Below are 24398 nucleotides of genomic sequence, written 5' to 3' on the forward strand. Positions count from 1 at the left end.
TTTTTAAGTAAAATAGCTATTTATTCAGCCTCGTCATGCCAAAATGTTCTGTGCATATGCCACTATAATCAGCATACCCCCTGTAACAGGCAAAACTGTACATCAAATTATATTTCATATTACTTGATTATATAAAAATGTAAAATGAAAGTGATTTATCAATTCCTTTTAACATTCCTAATAATTCAGCAGAAGATATGAGGCACAAAATCTTAGTAAAATATGACACAGAAAGAGCAGTGATAAAACTCTCACTTAAATTTAACTCATTATAATTTGTTATTAACATACAAAGACAACAAGCTTTTAAAACATTATATTTACTAAGATTCTGGCAACAGCTTTATGTAACAAGATACAGCATACCAGGCCTGCCATTCAACTTGTTTATGTAAGTCTCAGCTTCAATATGAAGCTGTTAAAAAAAAAAAAAAAAAAAAAAAAAATCAAAACCCTGCTTTTTACATGCTAAATATCTTGGCAAGTATGCCACTAAACATAGTAATGAACTTAAGACAGCAAAAGTAAGGAGTTAACAAAAGCTAAACATTGCAGCCTAAACAAAATTCATACAAAAAATAAAGTAACTATTGCTGGTTACATAAAATTTTCCTGACCAGTTAAACTTAACTGTATAAAACATGCATTTTAGAATCTTCAGCTATCAAGTCCAAAAGGTACCAGTGTCTATCTCCAAAGCCAAAGTATAGTCAAACTTAATTCAAATGACGTAACACATTCTAAAGCTAAAAAACATTCAGTTATTATTATCATGGAGATAAATACCAGAGCTTCGGGGACTTTCTCATGCTGTAAAGGGTTGTTTTTCTGGTTCACTCAAAGCAGCATATGATAAAGTCCAAGGATGTCATTAAGCTCAGTAAAGGGTAAAGACTGTTGGTACCCAGCTCTGACCTCCCCAGGAAGCATGGCTACTGTGTCCATAAAAGTAGGATGTGTGAAGATCAAAGGCACGCTATTCTGCTAGCTAAAGAGATAGCAAATCACCCCCCTCCACTTTAAAATCTCCTTCCCCAGGTAAATAAAAGCATACAAGGGGGAAAAATTAAAATACACTTATCTACACAGTAAGGATTTTGAAATATTAATGTGATCCCTACTTTAAAAATTTTAACTAGAGTCATCTGGTCAATTCTGATTACACCTTAAAGATGCATCCAGATTCAATTTGTGTTGATTTATCACTAGGTACTTCTAGTTTAAAATATTAGCTTTATTCCCAAATATCTTAACCACTAGTATGACTGCAGTGTATTATCTTCCAGTTATCAAGCACTGGAAGAAAAAACAGATGTTCAAGCAGCAGGCAATAATCATGGCCCTTCCACACAGTGGCCTCTGAGTGGCTCTAATAGTCCAGGAATAATTCTAAAAACAAGAAAATTCATGCATTTTAGTAAATATGTCATAATTTTCACAGTTGAAATTTCCTTTGACATTGCACTTTCTTTATAAGGGAATCCTGGTTTTTCTTATTGTTACGGTGAGTCAGGACTTGAACTAGCAGCCTTCTTTTTCTTCTTCTTACTGTGTTTCTTATGCTTCTTTTTCTTTTTGGTTTTTTCCTGTAAAGACAATTCTACGTTAGATATCACTACATCATGAAAATATGCAAATTATGAACATCTTTACAATTGTACTTCTAAGCTACTATAAGCAATTTATACAAGATAAACTACTCAAAACATTTTTCCAAGAGTCCTAACTACCAGTATCATATGAGCACTAGGAGTCTTTTGTTGATTTTCTTAAAAAAAAATTTTTTTTTTTTAGTTATTTTATTTATTTTTATGTGGTGCTGAGGTTTGAACCCAGTGCCTCGCACATGCTAGGTGAGCACTCTACGCTGAGCCACAACCCAGCCCTTTTGTTGATTTTCAGAAAGGCAGCAAAACACTTAAGTCATTAGCACATTACCACAGCTTCTAACAAAATTTCCTGTAGACAATAAATTAAATTGAATCATGCTATCAATTGTTATATTTCCTGTTTTATAATTTCTACAAGTAAAGTAATTGTAGCTACTGCAAAGGAGTATCCCATCACAGTACAACATTTGTTTTGGTAAAATAAAATAATAGTTTTTAGAGAGAACAGAAATATTAAATCAGCCTTTTTTTTTTTCTTTTTTGGTACCAGGGATTGAACACAGGGGCACCTGACTACTGAGCCACATCCCCAGCCCTATTTTGAATTTTATTTAGAGACAGGGCGTCACTGAGTTGCTTAGTTAAACTTGCTTTTTGCTGAAACTAGCTCTGAACTCATGATCCTCCTGTCTTAGCCTCCAGAGCTGCTGGGATTATAGGCGTGTGCCACCCAACCCGGCTTAAATCTGCTATTTTTAAGTAAATAGGAACACATACTATGCACAGCTCAGTCTGGAAGCACTACTTTATTAAATTAACAGCAACTCATTAGTATATTGACATACAGCTGAAAACTACTGTAATGTGTTTTTTTGTTTGTTCGTTTATTTTTGTTTTAAGGTTCTGGGGATTGAGTCCAGTAGCATTTTACCACTGAGCTACATTCCCAACCTTTTAAATTTTTTTTTTTTTTTTTTAAATTTGAGACATGGTCTTGCTAAATTACTGAGACTAGCCTCAAAGTTGGGGTTCTCCTGCCTTACAGGCGAGTGCCACCATGTCTGGCTATTGTGCTTCTAAAACAAATGTTTAATCTTTAGAATTAAATGCCATTTTTTTTTAGAAAAAGTAGTCAAATTCTGAGTAAGATGAAAGAGAGCTGAAGTTCTGCTTATCTCCAGCTCTTACAGACAACTTTTGCTATAGAAGTGAAGGCAGAACTTCTGGAAAAATAGATACTTGAAAAGGTTACACCAAAAGAAAGACTTGCTGGGCACGGAGGTGCATGCCTATAATCCCAGTGGCTCGGAAAGCTGAGGCAGAATGATCACAAGTTCTAGGCCAGCCTCAGCAACTTAGTGAGACCCTGTTTCAATATAAAAAATAGAAAGGGCTATAAAGTGCTCCTGGTACAAAACAAAACAAAAAATAGACATATTAAGGACAGGAAATGCAACCTCCTATCCACTTCCATATCTATTAGCACTATCCACGATTTTCTAAGACCTCTATGAATAGCAGTAACTTTGATGATTTTCTTTTTAGTACTTAGGGAATTTTACAACAAAGTCCAAAATTTTATAATTTGGTCATTCATTTATCCATTCATGTGCTGAGACTCAAACAACGGCCCGATGCATGCCTGGTAAGTACTCTACCACTAATTTATATTCCCATCCCCAATTGGGGCTTTTAAAACTAAGTGACCTTTCTCTTCTCAAAATATTTTTTCTTCTTAATTTCTTAAATGTCACTCTGCTGTTTTCTTTTATCACAAAGACCTCTTCATTTCCCATGCTGGCTACTTTCCTCTTCAACCTTCCTGGGGGCTTCCTTCCCTTCTTTCCCAATGTTTTCCCAGTCACATGCTTTAACTTCCACGTAAATATCAATGATGCCCAAATCTTTACCATATAGTCAACTGCTTTGAACTTAAACTTTTAAGTGTCTCGTTAACAGATCTTTTTGTCCAGGAGACATATTTTAAATCACTATAACAACATGCTTTATTTTTGTCTCCAAATCTTGTAGTAATCACTTTAGTAAATGGCACAATTAATTTGTCACTTTTGCTTAAGTCAAGCTTTTACCTTCTTTGTTTTAACTTTACTCTCCACATCCAAAGCACGAAGCAAGTCCTACCATCTATGTTCAAAATGTACCTCAAATCCATCCATGCCTGTTCATTTGTGTGTATGTGTGTGTGCTGGGGATTGAACTCAGGGGCACTTGACCACTGAGCCATATCCTCAGCACTATTTTTGTATTTTATTTAATGACAAGGTCTCAAAGTTGCTTAGCATCCCTCTGTTCCTGAGGCTGGCTTTGAACTCATGATCCTCCTGTCTCAGCCTTCCAAGCCACTGGGATAATAGGCATGCACTATGGCACCTGGCCCAGTTCATTTTTGTCACCCCCCCCACATGGTATAAACATTATTCTTCACCTGAGTCCACTAGTCTCCACTGGTGAAGTATTTTTTTTTTTTTTTTTATTGGTTGCTCAAAACATTACAATGATCTTGACATATCATATATCATACATTTGATTCAAATGGGGTATGAATTCTTATTCTGGTTAAGTATTTTAAACTGTAAAGAATTCAGGTTGTTTAAAATTCTCAAAATAATTCTTCACAACATTCTGATTAATATCCAAACACACTAATATATGATATGGCCTGTGTTTCCTTCCCAACCTCATCATATTCTATTCCTCTTTCAGTACTAAGTATAAGCCACATGTACTTTCTTTCATTTTTCTCAAACATTTGAGCCATTTCCTACTATTGGTCCTTAGCTGTTCTCTCTGCCAAGGATATATTTTCCTTTGACTTTCATATGGCTGGCTCGTTCTTATAAATCTGATTTCAGCCTAATTTTACTTTCCTCAGAAATTTTGCTCTGTTTTTTGTAGAGTTGGGAACTAAACCCAGGGCCTCGCACATGATAGGCAAGTGCTTTACCGCTGTGTTATATTTCCAGACCCTCAGAGGTATTCTTTGGCTCCTTTAGTGCCACAGTATATACAATATAAACTTTTCTCTATCTTATACTTCACTGTATCTCCAAGACCTACAAAAGTGCAAAGAACTGAATAGAAATTCTGAATAAATATATACTAGCCAAAAGAATAAAAAGTGAAAGTGTACAAACACAAACTACAGTTATCCAAAATGAATTTGGTTGTCTTTTGCAGGGGGTGGGGGTGGGGTGGGCAGCAGGGCGGGTAATGGGAACTGAACCCAGGGATGCTTTACCACTGAGCTACAACCCAGCCTTTTAGTTTTTGAGACCGGGTCTCACTAAGTTGCTTAGGACCTCTCCAAGTTGCTGAAGCTGGCCTCACAGGCATGCACCACCATATATGGCACATGTCTTCAATTAATTAACCAATCTGAAGATAGACCAAAGCAGTCTCTGGCCAAATTATTTCCCCACTCAGGAAAAAAAAGTCTTTCTTATCACTTTGGTCTTTGAAGCACATCAAATATTATTTTTGAATTGTACATTACCAGGGGAACCTTCATACAAAAAAAGCTTTTTCATTTTAAAACCTAGAGAAATTCTGGGAAGAACTTATCCCAGACCTACAAGTGATGCTATCCTCATTTTTTTTCACCTGTTCCTAAGAAAACAGATTCAGAGGTCAGAGCCCAAACTTCACACTGAAAGCCCTTAAATTACTTTGCTAATATGGTCTGCATTACTTTTTGAAAAAGTTTCTGTTCACCATTTTCTCTTTGTTGCTCTATTTCTCATTTGGCCCTCTTTCTCCTTTCCTATTTCTCAATTTCTATAATGGCAGAGCTTGTTCTGAAAACCATCAAAAGAATCTTTGGTATTAGTGAGTCATCTATGTTGTAACTTTCCTGTTTATTTTTCATTGCAGATAGTGCTTAGAAAGGCTTTTTCTGTTATTTCAGGTTTGGCAGATCTGGAAGTAACTTACTCTGAAAGACAGGAAATCACCATATTTTCTAAAGCTTAAGAAAGTCAAACAAAAATTTGAGCTTATATTCCTGACAGTAAGACACTGGAACAGAGAAACAGGAGACGTTTGCCACCAGGATATTCTCCCTTTTTTACTAAGTCAACATGATTTTCTCCTACCCATTAATTACAGCTGCTGAATACCACATCTTTCCCAATAATTTATTTTATTTCAGTAAATCTAATCTTGCTTTAGCACTACTCATTTTATATTAAACCCAAAGAGCTCTGCTGTTGTCATGTAAAAACATAAGAGATACTTGCTGTTGCTTTATCTCGTTCTTCGCTGCTTTTCTTCTTTTTTGCTCGTACCTAAAAAGTCAAAATTTTTGTGAAGACAAACTATGTAATTTGTACTCAATGCATTTTTCTTTCACTCCCTAATGTATCTTCGAAAGTTACGTATAAAAACATTTCAAGGGGCAGGAGTTGTAGCTCAGTTGGTAGAGCATTTGCCTTGCATGGGTGAGGCACTGGGTTTGATCCTCAGCTCCACATAAAAACAAACAAATAAAATAAAAGTATTGTGTCTGTCAACAACTAAAAAAAATGTCAACAATCAAATCATATTTTAAATAACCCATTATATCTCAATGAGGTTTCAATAAAAATATATATAAAAGAAAATTAAGATTTTTTTAAATCTCTGGGGAGGCTTCTCTTATATTCCCTTTTAGCACCTAAAACAATGTGGTACTGTGGGAAAAAAATCTGGAGCTCTCAAAAAACATACCAGGATCTGAATCCCACCTCAGTTTCATCATCCATAAAAAAGGAGGTAGTATCCATTTCCAAGGGGCAATATGTGGAATATAGCATGGTATTTATCTCACTCTATGGTATCAACAAAAGGTATGAAATGATTAAAATTCTTTGAAACAACATTTACTACCCTGTTTACATTTTATTTCCATCTTTTAAAAAGTGGTACACTGGATTTAAATTAAATTGAAAGGTGCTATGAGTTTATGTATATTAAATGTTAAGTCTAAATGTAAGATATGTAATATTAAGCTTTACTTGTTATCATATAGGCAGACAGAGGTGATTAATGTAAAATCAGAGTTTTAAAATTGCCTAAATGCTGAATAAGTACATAACACAAGCATATTAAAATGTAGTTAACAACATAAGGAGGCATAAGGACTAAAGGTAGAGGCCATTAGCATTAGAGGCCATTAGCTTGCAAAACTGTGGTAGCTCTCTCTAAAGAATAATTAGGAAATTACTTTTTTGTTAGTATTCTGTCCTTACAATGATGAGCTGGTAATAGGTGTACTGTATATACATTTATCAGACAGAGGCAAGGGATGCTCTAATGCAATGTCCAGAAGAGCTCTGTATATGCTATGTGATATTGAATAGTGTACTAATAATTCATGTAATGAATCTGTTTATGATACAGAAAATAAACTGACTGTAAATATAAACACAGAGTATTTTGTTCTGGATTTTAAGCTATAAAGCATGCTCCAGAAATGCAAATATCAGTGAAGAATATTTTACTTCATTCATTGTTGTCATACTTAATCATTTATATATTAAAATATAATTAAAAAAACATAATTACTTTCATTTCTTTATATTTCTTAGGGGATAGTAGTGTAAAAAATAGTGTAGATAATTTATATAAGCTACAAATTTTATTTCAGGGAGCATTACAAAATATTGCTACAACACAGGGACAATAGGTCTGATAGGACTGAGGGCCACTATTAAAAACCAAAGACAATGAAATCAGTAAAGAGATAAGGCACAAACAAAAAGAGAAGAGAGGTGATGAGAAACAGGATGGATAGAGAAAGACCTGGACAGGGTGTATGCAGGAAGCCAACATAGTAAGGAAGAAATCAGGAAAACCAGTTCCTATGTGAGTGTGCTTTAAACAAAGGGCAAGACCCTCATGTTATACTGTTGAAAGATCAATAAGTTGATCTCTATGGAAAGTTGCAGCTTGAAAAATCAATGACTAGTGAAACCCTAGGTGAGATTTTACAGTTCTATCAAGAATTATGTAGACCTTAGCCACCTTTACCTTAAGGCCTTACCATAAGGCCTTTAATAATTTATTGTCTCACTTAGTTGTCACAATTTAAATAATATGATAAGTTCCTAATTTGCAGATGAGGAAACCAAGGTCAAGAGAGAAACATTTTAAAGATGGTAACTTACTGACCTGAAATTAACTAAAAATGGACTCTAATACTAATAGAGTGAAAAAATCTTAGCAACTGTTAGAGCTGAAAGGGACTGCAGATGACCTAATTCTCCTTTCTTGCTTCACAGATGAGAAAACTGAAGTCATGCCAACAATTTTTCCATACCTTCCTACTCCCCAAATAGTAACTCAAAACAAGAAGTTAGTATGTGCGATATTCTATGGTAACCATGTAAGCAAATGCTGGGTTTCTGGTGTACATTATACAGCCTCTTTAATGTAGTCAGAATGTATACACTAAGAAGATAATATGAGAAAAAACATAAAAATAAAATATCTCAGATTTGAAAGATGTGTGGAAATATGGTTAATTATCAAAATACTAGTCATATGCAGTTATACTCTAAAAAAAGGTATTCTGAAACTGAATAACTTCCATTTCTCTTACTTACCTCCTCAATATAATCTGATTCTGACAAGGACTCAGATGATAAAGGTTTGTCTTCAGGATACATCTTTCTTTTTTTACTGAATCCTTTAATGTCCTATGAAAAATAAATAACAAGTATCTTAACTCAAAAAAAAAAAAAAAAAAAGATACCACGCCACACAAATTTTATGGTTTCTAAGTTCTAATTAGAAATCCTTCCATTTATCAGAAAATCATTCATTTTTCAATTTAGAAATGTCTAAAAATGATGACATTTACCATGATTTAAATCTTTAATTCCAACAAAGCAATCCTTTTATTAAATAACTTAGAAAGAACTACATATCCATATAGATGCAATATCTTCCCTAATTCCTTAAAATTACACATGACAGAATTTTAAAGCAAATTATCAATTATATAATTGAAAGATTAGTATCCAAAATATATCTCTTACAACCTAGGAAAGAAAAGAGACTAGGGTTATAACTGGATGGTAGAATGCTTGCTTAGCATACATGAGGTCCTAGGTTCAAAATCCAGCACTGAAAAAAAAAAAAAAGATTAGGAATAGGCAATACAGAAAAAATGACATTTAAATGTCTAATAAGCAAATGAAGACACTTTCATTTCTTTATACCATCTGTATACCTTACATTGGCAAAAATGAAGTCTCACAGTATCAACAAGTATGTGAGACAAGGGTACTTTCATATACTACTAGCAGGATTGCAAATTAATAACAAGCACTGTTACTGAGCAAAATGTAGACACATTAAATGTATGCATATCCTGTAACCCAGAAATTATAGTTCCCAGGTATATCTAACTTAACAATAAATTGTGAAAAAGGAGAACTGGATAGGAAATATAAACAGTATAACTGTTTGTAATATTGAAAAATGAAAACAATCTAAACGTTCACCCACAGGAGGAGAAATAAATTGTAGTGAATAATATAAACAAAAAAAATTAACTTAAAGTATCAACAAGGATAAATATCAACAGTAATGCTCAGTTAAAAAAGCAAGCTTCAGAAGGAAACAATGACATCATTTTGAAAAACTCCACAATGTTATTTATGGTTTCTTTCCTTTGATCAGTTAATATGCTCAATAAGGATTAACTACAGATAAGTCATGCTGGGTGTGTGCCCAAAGTCCCAACTAATCAGTGAGCTGAGGGCAGGAAAATCACTTGAGTTCAGGAGTTTAGGGCCAGGCTAGGCAATATTGTGAGATCAGTCTCTTTGGACAAAAAAGAAAACAAAATTATAGGTAAGTCACATATGAAGAGAAAATATGTTCTGATAAAATAAAAGATTTTCAAAATTTACCTATGGTATATTCAATCTGAAAGGTTTTTATTTTTAGATTTAAATGGCCTTAAAATGTCTTGAAGAAGCAAAGGAAATGTTTAATCTCTATTTTAAATATGACGTGACCCATTAATCTATCCAAATTCAAACTCTTCAGGATACTCTTCTGCTGGTCCTTAATAATGAATTCAAATTAAAACATTTCTTTATATCAACATGAAATACCATAAAAGCAAAAGAAATAAATCTTCTGGAGGCTGGAGATGTGGCTCAAGTGGTAGCACGCTCACCTAGCATGCGTGAGGCAGTGGGTTCAATTCTCAGTACCACATAAAAATAAAATAAAGATATTAAAAAAAAAATCTTCTGATTTATTAACTAAATTTCCTGTTATTTTTTAAATTTATTTTTTAGTTGTAGTTGAACACAATATCTTTATTTTATTCTCATATTTTTATGTGGGCTGAGGATCGAACCCAGGGTCTTGCAGGTGAAAGGGAAGCACTCTACCGCTGAGCCACAACCCCAGCCCAAAATTTCCTGTTATTAACTAACGCTATTGTTAATATTACTGTTAATTTCCTTTTTTTTTTTTTTTTTTTTGTAGCAGGGATCAAACCCAGGGGTTTCTAACCATGGTCTCACTAAGTTGCTCAGGGCCTCACTAAGTTACTGAGGCAGGTTTTGAACTTGTGATCCTCCTGCCTTAGCCTCCTAAGCCACTGGGATTACATATGTGCGCCACCATGCTCAGCTACTGTTGATTTCCTGAGGTTAAGGTTGTGCACAACAGAGTGTCTTAAGGCAATATGAAAATATAGTTACCTTTTCTTTTTCAGTTGCATCCTTTGATTTCTTTTTCTTTTTCAAACTATCCTAAACAAATAAAAAAATATATATCTATAAATATATATCAATTTTAAATGCCAATGATAGAATAAGGACATTATAGAATAAGGACAAAAAAAATGATTTGCTCTATGAGTAAAAAAAAAATTTACTCCAATATCAGCATATTATCCTGAAAACAAAAGAAAAATCTCCATTACATAGACAGTTGCTTGGAAGCAGAATAGGATGTTTAATTTATCTGGTTATATATCAAATCTAAGAACCCTTAAAATTATCTGAAATAATCTTTGTCTATGATGGTCACATATGTTGTAGTTCTAATTCACCCTGTGCTCATATATCCATCAACCTGATCTGCCACCCACTTTCTTCATCAGGAGTGGAGGCAAGAATTTCTTTTTTTTATACTGGGGATTGAACTCAAGGGCACTCAACCACTGAATCACATCCGCAGCCCTCTGTGTATTTTATTTAGAGACAGGGTCTCACTGAGTTGCTTACGGCCTCATTAAGTTGCTGAGGCTGGCTTTGAACCTGCAATCCTCCTATTTCAGCCTCCTGAGCTGCTGGGATTACAGGGGTGTGCCATCACACCCAGCCAAGAATTTCTGCTTTTAATCCCTTAGATTTTTCTATTAGCGTCTCTAATCCTCAGTTTTCTTATTCATAAAGTTGATTAACAAATAACTACTCTCTAGGATTGTTGAGATTAAAGAAGGTAAAAGTCAAACACTATGTGCTTAACACATACTGCACATTTAATTTAATGTTAACTATCACTAATAAGACTGCTGCTTTAATAGACAAATAAGAAACCAACACTGAGTACTTTTTAGACATCAGGCTTTTGCCAGAAGAAATCTCACTGGGACAAAAAGAAACTTTTTATAAAATTCAAACTGTTGCTTCAGTTTCCTGAGACTGTAGTATGCTGTTTGTCAAATTGTGGTTCATGGGCATCACAGTCATATAAGGCATCTGTTAAAATATAGATTTACTAATCAAACTCTGGGGGGGGGGGGGGGGGAACTTCTGGAAATAAAGCCCAGGAATCAAGTTTTTCTTTTAGTGCTAAGAACTGAACTCATGCGTACTAAGGAAAAGCTTTACACCTAACCTATGCCCCTAGTCCCCAGAATCAATATTTTTATAGAAAATCTCATGCCTTTTTAAAAAAGATCTCTAAAGTTGAAGAGCCAGTTGTGCCTCACAATTCTGGTTAATACAGAACAAATTTAGGTACAGTACAGAAGAAAGGATGTTGGAACAGATATTAGAAGACACTGATTCAAATTCCAATTCTAACACTAGTGAATTTAATCAGAACCTTACCCCTCCTCTGAATTACAATTTATTTATGAATATAGGGAAATAATGTTATAGAGATGTAGAGACATGGAAACATAAAAGTTTGGAGAATTACTAAATGCTACATGTGTTAGTAAGTAAATCAGTTAAATGTCATAGGATCAAATGGTATTTCATTTCTTAAGAGCAATTTAAGACAGGAAGAACTAAAAGAAAAACTTAATGTTTCTGTTACAAAAATGTTAATAATTTAAATAATAATAATTTACCTTACTGTCTGATTCAGTTTCTGAAGTAGAGCTTTCAGAAGATTTATGAGAACGGTTCTTCTTTTTCTTTCTCCGTTTTGCTTGTTTCTTATCCTATAGAAAACATTTGCTTTGTTTCAGAAATATAATTTATGCATTTAACTAATATCAAAATTTTCTTAATGAACAACACTTAATAAGATTGGCTTGTAAATATTTTTCTTTAATATTCACAACGTAACATCACTTTCCTGTTTTACAAAGTCAAAGTCAAATGATTTGAATCACATGTAATCCCTAGCACTTAGTCAAATAGGATTTTGGATTTTTCAAATCTTTTTCTACTGATATTTTTATATGAACAAATTAAAAAAAAATTTTTAAAAATACTAATATTTAAATGTTTTATTTCACTTATTGTGCTCTACCTTATAATTAATCAAAACCTGGAAATAAACATTTCTAACAGATATTTCAATAGGTTTCTCCTCTTGAAATTAAAAAGTTAGAGATATTATTTGATGAACTATTACAAGCAATCCTTACCTCATCTTCAGAATCTGAAGAACTGCTGGAAGAATCAGAGCTTGATGAAGAAGAAGATGAATACTTGACCAAGCACAAAACAATTAAAGCTTGTGAGATGTGGGAATTTTTTTCCTTTGCTAAGTCTCTGAAAGTACTTAGTGAAATCAATCTAGTATCTGAGAAACAGATGCCATATTCATAAGATTTAAACATTAAAATATAAAAGCCATCACCCCCCACAAAAAGTGACAATAAGTTGTCAATTGTGCTCTTTAAATCATAACAAAGGAGTTAACTAGGTTATAAGGAGATTGGCATCTTTCCGAACACTCTAATCATAGCAACCACACTGCTTGACCCATATAGAGTCTAAGTTACTTTTAGTATACAGGTTTAAATATATTATTCTTACTTTTTTTCCAGACTCTTTATTTATAACATTTAGAAAAATAGAAAACTTTTGCTCACCCTACCAGATTTCTTCTTTTCTTTTTTCTTTCTCTAAATGGAAACAAACAGAGATCTAAATAAGTTTTCAAATGCATCTATTAACAGCAATATACAGCATTAATGTGAAAACTGAATTAAGATTAAGAATAGCAATAAGCTAAAAATGTACTACCTGTCTTTTTTTTGATGAGCTCTCGTTTCCACTTAATAATTTCTCCCTGTGTTTTTCTAGTTCTTTCTTCCAATTCTGCAAGAAGGTTATAAACACGATAAGAGTCTATCAATCCAGTACTAATATACTTAGTAGAGAGAGACAACCGTTATTTCCTTTCCTTCATCTTCTAATACTTCTCTCCACCTCAGCTTCTAATTATACAAGGTAGGTCTGGTGGCCATATGTCTGTAGTCCCATGTTGAGAGCCATGTGTGGGCTGTGTGTGGACTGTGTTATGCATCGTAGCCTAGTGAATAGGAAAATCTGGTGTATGGGAATTTCCAGTGGACATTTCCTTTGTGTAAGATTGCCCAGAGACACTGTGAATTCCTATTCTGCTCTGCCATGTCCCACACAGCATCAGAGATGGGGTGACCTGCCAAGATGCCAATCAACCTGCTGACTGCAAGACAACAAAAGCAAGACTCTACCCTTGAAACCTTACCCCTGCCTTTGATGTATCCCCTTAAATTAAACCACGGGAGCCAAATTGTTCAGCTCCAGCTTCTGAGTGGGCTAGACCTATCAGGAATTCCCCTTTTGAAACTCTCTCTCCAACTCTGTCTTTTGTTCTTCACTAATTATTCTAGACTTTAATTTCTCAGGTGGCTTATGCCCTCCTTGGCAGGAAGAAGAACTCCCAAACTAGGAGCTGGATACCTCTCCACGGTCCCACCTACTTGGGAGACTAAGGCAGAAGGATCATCTGAGACCAAGAGTTTAAGGGCAGCTGGGCAACAAAAAGGTTCAGGGGCCAACCCTTGACCCTATTACCAAGGGTGTCTTTTAGCTCATTTTGAAGAGAATATTAAGGTGTGGGAGTTTCCACAGAATACTGAGAGGAAGAAAAGATATTTTTACTGAGACTAAGGCTTGGTTTAAACAAGGATGGCTACGGTAAAAGCTGAATTAATCTGTACTATGATTGAAATACTACATACATGTTTGTAATCAAAGCAAGCAAACATCACTATAAAATTCCTAAGATGGGGAGCACAGAGGGAGGAAAGAACTAAAGCTCAGATAACTTAGATGATTTACGTTACTACAAGATGGTTATTCTTATTTAAAGAGAATACACATTTAAATATGAAACTGTAAAAAATAACACTAAACTATAGTCCCCTTAACCTAAAGAGGTATCCCCAAACCCTTGATTAAAAAAGAAGCAAATATGATTTCATTTTTGTTATAAGGAAAAAAAAATTGGTCTATTTCTTTAAAACGTACTATTTACAAACCTCATTCATCTTCTCCTCAAATTCAGCTAAAGCCTTGGAGCCTTTCTTTTTCTTTTCTAGTTGCTCTTTCACTTCTTCCCTTAAAAAAATAAAGTACAAATAAAATTTCAAGCACTTCAAATTAGATGGAGGCTTATAAAAAAGACAATAAAAATTCAAATAAAATTTTAATATTCTAATATACCTACATCCCAGTACTGTTAAATTTCAAACTTCTTTGTTCACATCCAGGTAAAGAATCATAATAAAATCTATCAGATACTACTAATCTCTCCACCTCTAAACATGGATTTTAAGACTCAACACACCAAATCTCTGAGCACTTACATAAACAGGAACTGTTTATATTTTCATTTAATCCTCACGACAATCCAATAAAAAAAAGGTAGTATGTATTTCCACTTACAGAAAAAGATAAACTAAAACTTGAAGAAAGTAAAAAACTTACCTAAGGTCAGAAAACTGATAGATTCAGTGTCAGGGGGAGGTAAGGTCTATATGACTAAACTACTATATTCTATTAATAGATCTCCAAACTTATAATGTGCCTGACATATTTGCAGAGAAGAGTCAATATAGCATGACCAATTGCTTATTCTAACAAAGGCAAGCTTCCAGGGTTGGCCAGAAGTGAACACATGAGAACTTGGATTTTGGAGGTTCCTACCATTCCCTGATTACAAGTAGCTTACTCTGCCTAAACGTTTGTATAAGCAACATAGTTTAGGCAGAGTATCTGCTTTCCTTATGGGAATCTGGAATTTTGGAATGTGACAGGCAGAGTCAGGTTGGAATTTTGGAACATGAAAGGCAAAGTCTGATCAGTCCACAGAAAAAACCCAGGGCACTAACGAGCCTCCTTAGTTAACATCTCACATGTATTGTCACACTCCTTTCAAAAAGATTTAAGTACATCTTATACGATTCCATTAGGCAAGGACCCTTGGAAGTCTGTGCCTGATTTCTCCTGGATTTTGTCCTACATGCCTCTTCACTTTGTTGATTGTACCTGGTATCCTTTCAGTGTAATAAATCTTACCTTGAGTATACTACCGGTTGCAAGTCTTCCTACCAATGACTCACTTGAAGGTTGTCTTAAAGACCTCTGACCACAGAGAATACACTACCTTGAGCATTTCCCCCTTGAAGTTCCTTTCATTTTAAAAGTAAAATGCACTGTTTATACTCGTGCACGCAGTAGGAGATAAATAAGACTTTCATTTAACTCAAAAGTATTCCCTACTACATAAAACATACCTTTCAGCCATAGCTGCCTAGCTTTCAGGGCACTCTGAAATTCTGAAGGATTCTGAAGCTAATGGCTCCGACTTGTCATGTGTTACTTCAGGAGCATGGTATTAATAATAAGGAAAGATATAACTAAAAATAGTAAGGTCTGTGGTATAATGCTTTACTCGGTAGGGGCTGGGGTTGTAGTTCAGAGGAAAGAGCACTCTCCTGACATGTGTGAAGCACTGGGTTCGATCCTCAGCACTACATAAAAAATAAAATATTGTGTTCATCTACAATTAAAAAATACATGTTTAACATAAAAAAAAAAATCAGAGCTACTCAGTGAGTTGTTGTTTTTTTAATTACTGAAAAGTCAGAAGATGAAACTAGAAATAAAGCTGAATATTATCCTTCCTAAAACTTCGCATGATTATTCAAATCCACTATTTTTAAGTTAGGATACCACAAAGTTAAATAGTCTTTTAAGGGATAGAGAAAAGATTGATTGAAAATGTGATATGGTAGTGCTTTAGTTATACTGGGTGGTGGATTCAATAAAATGCTGTTTTGCAGTTTTGCATGTGTTTCATACATTCAAAAGAAGGGACATGTCAAATATTACTTAAAAAAACCCACTTACCTGGCAATCAATAAAAGTTATAAGAATAAAATTTTAAAATTTATCAAAACCTTATAAAAAGGTAAACTGTTGCACAATTACCAGGTAGGCCTTGGTCGGTTCAGATAATCCTGGATTGTTGGCCCTGAAGACTGGATTGGACCCCTTGATCTGGCCATTGCTATTGGATTCATGTAAGCCTTGAGGAAAGAACACAAATTAGTTCCCTTAAAATAACCATTAAAAATATAAAAGCTCACTTACATCACTAGTTCCATTAAAATAACCATTAAAAACGTAAAAGCTCACTTACATCAAGTAACCTTTATTATAAATGCATACTATATCCAACTAAGCAATCTAACAAACTTCTTTTTTTTTTAATATTTATTTTTTAGTTTTCGGCAGACACAACATCTTTGTTTGTATGTGGTGCTGAGGTTCGAACCCGGGCCGCACGCATGCAGGTGAGCGCACTAACGCTTGAGCCACATCCCCAGCCCAATCTAACAAACTTCTAACTATCAAAATTAAATTTAATCTTCCATTAAGTCTTGAAAGTTTATGAAGTAGGTAACATTTCGCAGAAAACATGTTGTTTTACCAGGGAGTTGATGAAATAATGATGCCTCTTACCTACTGATGGCTTTATAATATTTCCTTCTAAGGCCCAATAACCCAGTGAAAGTAATAAACACTAAGCTCATTAACAAACTAAGAAACTCAATTCCAAATTAGGTGTAGTAACACATGCCTATAGTCCTAATGACTCAGTAGACTGAGGCAGGAGGATTCCAAATTTGAGGCCAGCCTCAGCAACTTATCAAGACCCAGTCTCCAAAAAAAGAGAGATCTAAGTCTAAATTTACTGTTCCTTCTACTATTCCAGGAAATACTGTACTATACCGATGGAAATTTTATTTGCCAACTGCAAACATAACAATTTAAGTTGCACCCAGACAACAACAACAAAAAAATTGGACTTCATAAAAATTTTAAATATGTGCATTGAGTGTGGCTGTGCATGCCTGTTATCCCAGCAACTCTGGAGGCTGAGGCAGGAGGGTTGCAAATTCCAGGTCAGCCCAAGCAATTTAGTGAGAACCCTTTTCAAAATAAAAGAGGGCTGGGATGTAGCTCAGTGGTAGAGTGCACATGGGTTCAATCCCCGGAACAGCAAAAAAGTGCTCATGCATCAAAGAACATTTCAAAAGAGTAAAAAGATAACTCAAAAGAGAAAATATTTGCAAATATAATAGAGATGAATATCCAAAGTGAATAAAGAGCTATGACAACTTAATAAAAACTCAAATAACCCAATTCAAAAATGGGCATAGGACTTGATTATCTTCTTCAGACATACAGAAAATTGCCAGTAAACACATGATAAAATGTTTAACATCGTTAGTCTTCAGAGAAATACTAATAAAATCACTAAAACATGGCATCTCACAAGCATTAGGATTTCTGTTTTAAAAAAAGTCATAAGGGTGAAGAAAGTGTGGAGAAACTGGCACTGTTGTGTACAATGAACAGGAAATAAATGGTCCAGCTGCTGTGGAAAACAATTTGGTGGCTTTTCAGAAAGTTAAACCTAGAACTACTGTCTGATTCACCAATTCCACTTCAAAGTATAAAATTATTCCCAAAGAATTGAAAGCAGGGACTCAAAGGTGAAATCATGCAAAAGGCTACCTAGAGATGAGTGGACAAACAAAATGTGTCTTTTATACACACACACACACACACACACACACACGCACACACACACACACACACAAATTTAGCTTTATAAAGGAATGAGATGCTGATAAATACAACTTGGATGAGCCTTGAAAACATTATGCTAAGTGAAATCAGATAAATGCAAAAAGAAACAAACATGATTTCCTTTATATGAGGAATCTGGAGAAGAGGAGTTTGGGAGTTTTGTTTTGTATGTTTTCTTGTAGTACTGGGGATTGAAGCCAGGGGTGCTCTACCACCGAGCTACACCACTGGCACTTTAATGCCACTTAACTATACACTTAAATAATGGGTTATTAGAACAAATTAAAAAATAAAATTTTTAAATAAATGGTTAAAATATTTTGGCTTAAAAAAAAAAAACAACCTACAGGGGGCTGGGATTGTGGCTTAGTAGTAGAGCGCTTATCTAGCACATGTGAGGCACGAGGTTTGATCCTTAGCACCATATAAAAATAAATAAACAAAATAAAGATATTGTGTCCATCTACAACTTAAATATATATATTTAAAAAAACACAAAAATTCTCAACTGTATTCTTTCTATATTATACTTACTGTGACAGAAAAACACTTTATAGAGATTTTGTTTTTTCTAAACACAGAGACAAAGTAGAGAAAAAAGTTTCTCTGTGAATGAGGATGTCTATCAGAGAGACGTTGTTTTACAAAAATTCACTTTGCTACACACATAAAGTCTGATTTTTAATTCAGTCTCAAACTCTTCTTTATCATTATATTCAATTTCTCCAAAATTATTTAGTCAATATTTATAAAATTCTTCTAGTTTTTAAATAAAAAGAATTCTTGTTCAAAGTGACTACTATTAAGTTTGATTTTAAGGTCCTACTACTAATACCTAACATTCTAAAAGGAATAACAAAGGTAACAATGATTCTGTTGCATTTCATTTATCAAAATATATAAATGACAAACATTTTCACCTTTATAACAAATATAAATATACCTCCAGATTTTTCTGGTAGAATGAACAACTACTTACATTCAATTGATAGGCTCCGAGCCTAATTACTTGGGATGAAAAACAAACCTTTGACAAAATTTTCCTACAAGTAATGTCAGGCATTCCCAATGTCAAAGATGTTTAGAGAATCAGGGAAGGATGTGAATACCTAACGGTAGAGACATGTAGTTTTAAAAAAATATATAACCCTCAAATATTTCATTAAAACTGAAACAGAGGAATTATCAGCCTAAATAACAACACTGAATCCTAATAAGAGTACAACATGAAGGCTGGGGTTGTGGCTCAGTGGTAGAGCGCTCCCATAGGATGTGTGAGGCCCTGGGTTCAATCTTCAGCACCACATATAAATAAATAAAATGAAAGTATTGTGTCCACCTACAACTAAAAAAATATACATTTTTAAAAAAGTGCAATGTGCAAGTTCATCATTTATAAAATAGGAATATTATTCACATCTATCACCTTCTTTCTTTGGTGATGTCATAATTTTAGTTGTAACTAATGGCAAAATATTTAAGTTTAAAACTATAAAACTTGTTTATTTCCAGAGTACAAATACATAGGATGTTCACTAAATTACTACAACAGCAAAAACTAAAAACACCCAACCCACCATCCAACTGGGACTCATTAAATATATTAAAGTATACTCCCAGGGGCTGGGGTTGTGGCTCAGTGGTAGAGTGCTCACCTAGCACGGGCGAAGCCCTGGGTTCGATCCTCAGGACCACATAAAAATAAATAAATAAATTAAAGATATTGTATCCAACTATAACTAAAAAATAAATGTTATATGACAAGATGTCTCCAAGATTTCTCTAGAGTAAAAGCAAGCTGCCAAAAATAGATAACACTTTAATAAATAACTACAAATACTTAAAAAAAAAATCCGAATGCACCACAATGTGAAGCGAGACCTCCCTTTTCACCACTTATGTAACTCATTACCTTATAAATGAGAAAAATATATATACAAACATTCTTTCTTTGGGGGGGTTGGTAAGTGGGAGGTACCAGAGATTGAACTCAGGAGCACCCAACCATTGAGCCACATCCCCAGCCCTATTTTGTATTTTATTTAGAGACAAGACCTCATTGAGTTGCTTAGAGCCTCACAGTTGCTGAGGGTGGCTCTGAACTTCTTTGATCCTCCTGCCTCGGCTTCCTGAGTCACTGGGATTATAGGCATGCGCCACCGCACCTGGCCAAATATTCTTTTTTTTTTTTTTAGTTATAATCCTAATACCTTTATTTTATTTATTTTTATGTGGTGCTGAGGATCGAACCCAGGGCCTTGCACGTGCTAGGCAAGTGCTGAGCCACAACCCCAGCCCCTTTGAGTACAAAGGTAATCAAAATGAGAAAAATTCAACCAAAATACTGTCACTCCAATTCAGAGAGATGAACTATAATGTATAAAAATTCACAAATGGTAGAGTGGCAATTTTTCATTTTCATTAAAAAAATCATAATATCCACCACATATTACAATCTTCAAAAATTTTAACATATCTTAAAATCATATTGACATTTTTCTGTGTCTTAATGTCAATTGCCAAGCAGCTTTCCTAAAGTCCATACCAACCTATTTTTTAATTTTATTTTTATTAAATTAATTAATTTACTTATATGACAGCAGAATGCATTACAATTCTTATTACACAAATAGAGCACAATTTTTCATATCTCTGGTTGTATACAAAACAATTCGTGTCTTTATATATGTACTTTGGATAATAACGTCCAACACATTCCACCATCATTTCTAACCCCATAACCCTATTTTTTTAGTTCAGAGGAAAATAATAGTAACGTAATATACTCATATGCTACTAATTATAGGCAATTTAAAGTATAATCATATGAGCTACTATTGAAGTAGTTAGGCTTACGTTTAAGCTTTTGACCAAAAATATTATCCTTAGTCTGCTTAAATACAAGCTAAATACCTTAATTATTTAGTTCAATTAAAATAGTGATATTTAAAAAGTAAATCTTATGTGCTAGGTTCCATGCAAAACACTTAATACTTTATTGTTTTTTTAAAAAAATACTTTTAATTGTAGATGGACACTATTTATTTATTTATTTATGGATGGTGCTGAGGATCGAACCCAGTGCCTCCTCACACATGCTAGGCAAGCACTCTACCACTGAGCAACAGCCCTTGCCCAATACTTTGTTCTTTAAATCACCAAGGATCAATTCTTTTACTATGCATCCCAAAAAGTATAAAAATAATAAAAATATAAAAATTGTGCAGTTTCTTGTACTTGACTACTGCACCACACACATGCCCAGCCCTATTTTTTGTATTTTATTTAGAGACAAGGTCTCACTGAATTGTTTAGTACCTCGCTTTTGTTGAGGCTGGCTCTGAACTCGTGATCCTCCTACCTCAGCCTCCTGAGCCACTGGGATTATAGGCCTGTGGCACATGTGAAACCAGAAGGGCAAATTGGGCTCAAAGGGATATTTATTTGGACAGGTATTTGAAAAGAGTAATGTGGTATAACTACTAAAGACACAGTGTACAGAATTTAATTTGTTAGTTTCACTACCTATTTTTATCTATAAGATACATCTACTTTAGAGGGCACAAACAGAAAAAAAAAAAAGAAGAAATCTTCCAGAAAACAAAAGGCATAAAGGGTGGCCATCATGAACTTAAGAGCCCTTTAGAGATCCCAAGAATTAAAATGTCTATTTTAACAGACTGTTGAAGAATGTACACAGAGAGAATCCTAATGTAAACTCTTGACTCTGAGTGATCATGATGGGTTAACATAAGTTCATCAATTTTAACAAATGTACTCTGGTGCCAGATGTTGATAATGGGGGAGTCTGTACATGTGTGGGAGTATAAGGGAACTCTCTGTACTTTCTGTTCAATTGTGCTGTTAACCTAAAATTGCTCTAAAAAATAAAGTCTATTTTTAAAAAATTGTTCAACCTGAAATTTAATGGAGTTTTGTGGGAAAATAGCCCTATAATCTATAAAATTATGATATTATCATCAAAGAAAGAATGAACCTGAATTGTTTTCAAGATAATCAAATGTATAACACCAAGAGTGAGTGGACCCTAATTCAAACTACTGACTTTGGTTGACAATGATATGTTAGAGTAGGTCATCAATTAGAACAAATAGAGGGGATGTTGATAATGGGGAGGTTATGTTATGTGTGTAAGCAGAAATTTTGCTGTGAATCTAAAAATGTTTTTTAAAAAAGTCTTAAAAACAAAAATGGGTCACATGACCCAAGTTTAACCAGTCCCAGTTGAAACAGTCCTATCCCTTTCTCTGTGCAATAAGTTGACTGAATTAGACTATATGTGTCTTCTGCCTCTTAATTTCATGTTTTTATTCTCATAATCTTTGAAGTACAAATAAAATGTTACCAGAACATTCTGTGCCATGATAGCACACAAAAAAGTGCGCAGTTGTTATCAAAATGCTCTAGTAAATGAATCTAATTTGGTTAAGTTTTTCAATGCTTTAAAACCAAATTTTCCTCCCAGTAAAATGAAACACTTTAGGTCTCTATAAAAAAACTGCAGCCAAAGTCAGATGATTTCTAAGTTCAAGGCCCAAGAACATTAAAAGAGTCCAAACATTTCAACATCTCAAACCTAAGTTTGATGCCTGGCACAACACCGTTTCAACTACAGTCATCAAGACACTACAGCAAAGTCTTGCAGTCAGGAAAAAAGAATATTCTTCAACTTTATAATCAAGGTTCACTACCTCAGTGGTTCCTAGATTACAGACTACATAAAACAAACGCTTTTAAGTAAGTTGGGAAATGTCATTTCATAACAGTGAGGCTCTTTTAGCACATACACAAACACTCCCGCAAATAATTGTTAAAAAAAACAAAAAACCCCAAACCTAGAACGTAGTACATTAGCTTTATATTTTCCTCATTTTGCTAATCAATGATTAAAATTCTGTAATACACAAGCCCAAGAATCACCAGGCTACAACCCATTCTTATTCGCTATTCTCTCAGGTTTACTGCTCATCCAACCTGATTCAGAACCTGGGCTTTTGAAACCAATCCGCAGCCCTTCTGCACCTCCAGCGATTTGAATGCTTTCCTTGTCCAAAGTATCTTCTCTTTGGAATGCCCTGAGAATCTCAAACATCTATCAGGTATCATTTATTACTACTCCTGCTATGGATTACTTAATCCTTTTCTCACTGAGTGGTAATCTTCATGCCACACGCTCTCTTGGGCATCATGCTTTTTGTGGTCCTAACTATTCTGCGAGACTGTGGGTAACAATGATCCCCTTTTATAACAGGTTCAGGGGGGAAAAGTAACCTAAGTCACCTAATTCCCGAAGTACCAAAACTGGCATTGAACTCTGCTCAGAACTCCACAGCCAACTATTTCCACGCCACACATCCCTTTTGCTGGCGCCAGACAGTATGCGATCGAATGCTGCGACCCCCAGTTCTCAAATGCTAGCCCATCCGTAGCTAAAGCCTGGCGCGCTGCTGGCCCCCGGGTGCAGAAGCCATCTCCTAGGCCTAGGCGCCGAGCTGGGCTGCGCGATCCAGAGGAACGGGAGAGTCCCGGAGCCTCCACGAGCCTCAGAGTTCGGAATTACAGACAGAAAAGGGCAGATTTCCCCTGAGTCTTTGCGGCTGTAAAAAGTGGGCACTGCTGGCGCGGGAGCGGGAGGAAAGGGAACTAGGGAGCAGTGCCAGAGGGAGCGGCGGGGTGGGGGACAAAAGGGAGGGCCGGGAAGAAAGTTGGGGACCCGAAGGCGCCAACTGTGTGCCTGGCGCACGCGCGTCTGGGATGGCGGAGGGTGCTAGGTCTCGCGGCCCCAGGTCCGAGCGTAGCCGCTAGCCCTCCCGCCGAGCCGGAAAGGGCGAGAAGACCGGCTTTCCTGCCGCCCGGCCCCCAGTCACCCCACTGTTTACCCCGCCGAGTACTCACCACTCGATTGTCCCGCTTCCCCATGGTGCCGGTCGGAGCGCACAGTGAAGACGCCAAGAGAGACCAGGCCAGCGGAGCAGCCGAAGCGGGCCCGCCGCGGGTCCTATGGACGGCTTCCCTCCCCATCCAAAGAGCGGCGCCGCGCGAACCGACAGCTGCTTTCGGCCACAGCGCCCTCTGCCGCCGCGGAGGATATGCAGGCGCCAGCGATCTCCTGCGCTTCCCAAGGATCTGCTGCGGGATTCCGGTAGCTTTCACCCACCAGGTGTGGGGCGGACCCTGCGCGTCTGTATGGCGGTCTCCCCGAGGCAGCTCGTTTCCGTCTGGACTTGGATTGTTTTGTTTTCTTCCAATCTTTATGTGTTGAAATATTCATTCTAGGGGATATAAAATTAGCCCAACGCTTATTGTGTGGTTGACATGGTGCAGGTGCTGGGGATAAAGTGAGGGCCCACTGGTTGCTCAGAGTCCATCAGCTGCTGGAGGAGAAAGACAACACTGTCACAGATGT

General features: G+C 35.5%; 1 protein-coding gene across 1 annotated transcript; it reads right to left on the reverse strand.

Moving 5' to 3' along the window:
• Positions 1 to 301: 301 nt before the first annotated feature.
• Fam133b (family with sequence similarity 133 member B) lies at positions 302 to 24004 on the reverse strand. The gene is made up of 11 exons (XM_027919895.2): positions 23888 to 24004; positions 16304 to 16401; positions 14350 to 14428; positions 13067 to 13141; positions 12913 to 12945; positions 12463 to 12525; positions 11938 to 12030; positions 10334 to 10384; positions 8213 to 8305; positions 5867 to 5914; positions 302 to 1586 (listed from the first exon to the last, which is right to left on the reverse strand). The coding sequence occupies exons 1-11, from the start codon at positions 23909 to 23911 to the stop codon at positions 1500 to 1502; spliced, it is 744 nt and encodes a 247-aa protein (XP_027775696.2). The 5' UTR covers positions 23912 to 24004; the 3' UTR covers positions 302 to 1499.
• Between the last annotated feature and the right edge of the window lie 394 nt (positions 24005 to 24398).

The sequence above is a fragment of the Marmota flaviventris genome, chromosome 1 (genome assembly GCF_047511675.1).
Source record: "Marmota flaviventris isolate mMarFla1 chromosome 1, mMarFla1.hap1, whole genome shotgun sequence".
NCBI classification, from domain to species: domain Eukaryota; kingdom Metazoa; phylum Chordata; class Mammalia; order Rodentia; family Sciuridae; genus Marmota; species Marmota flaviventris.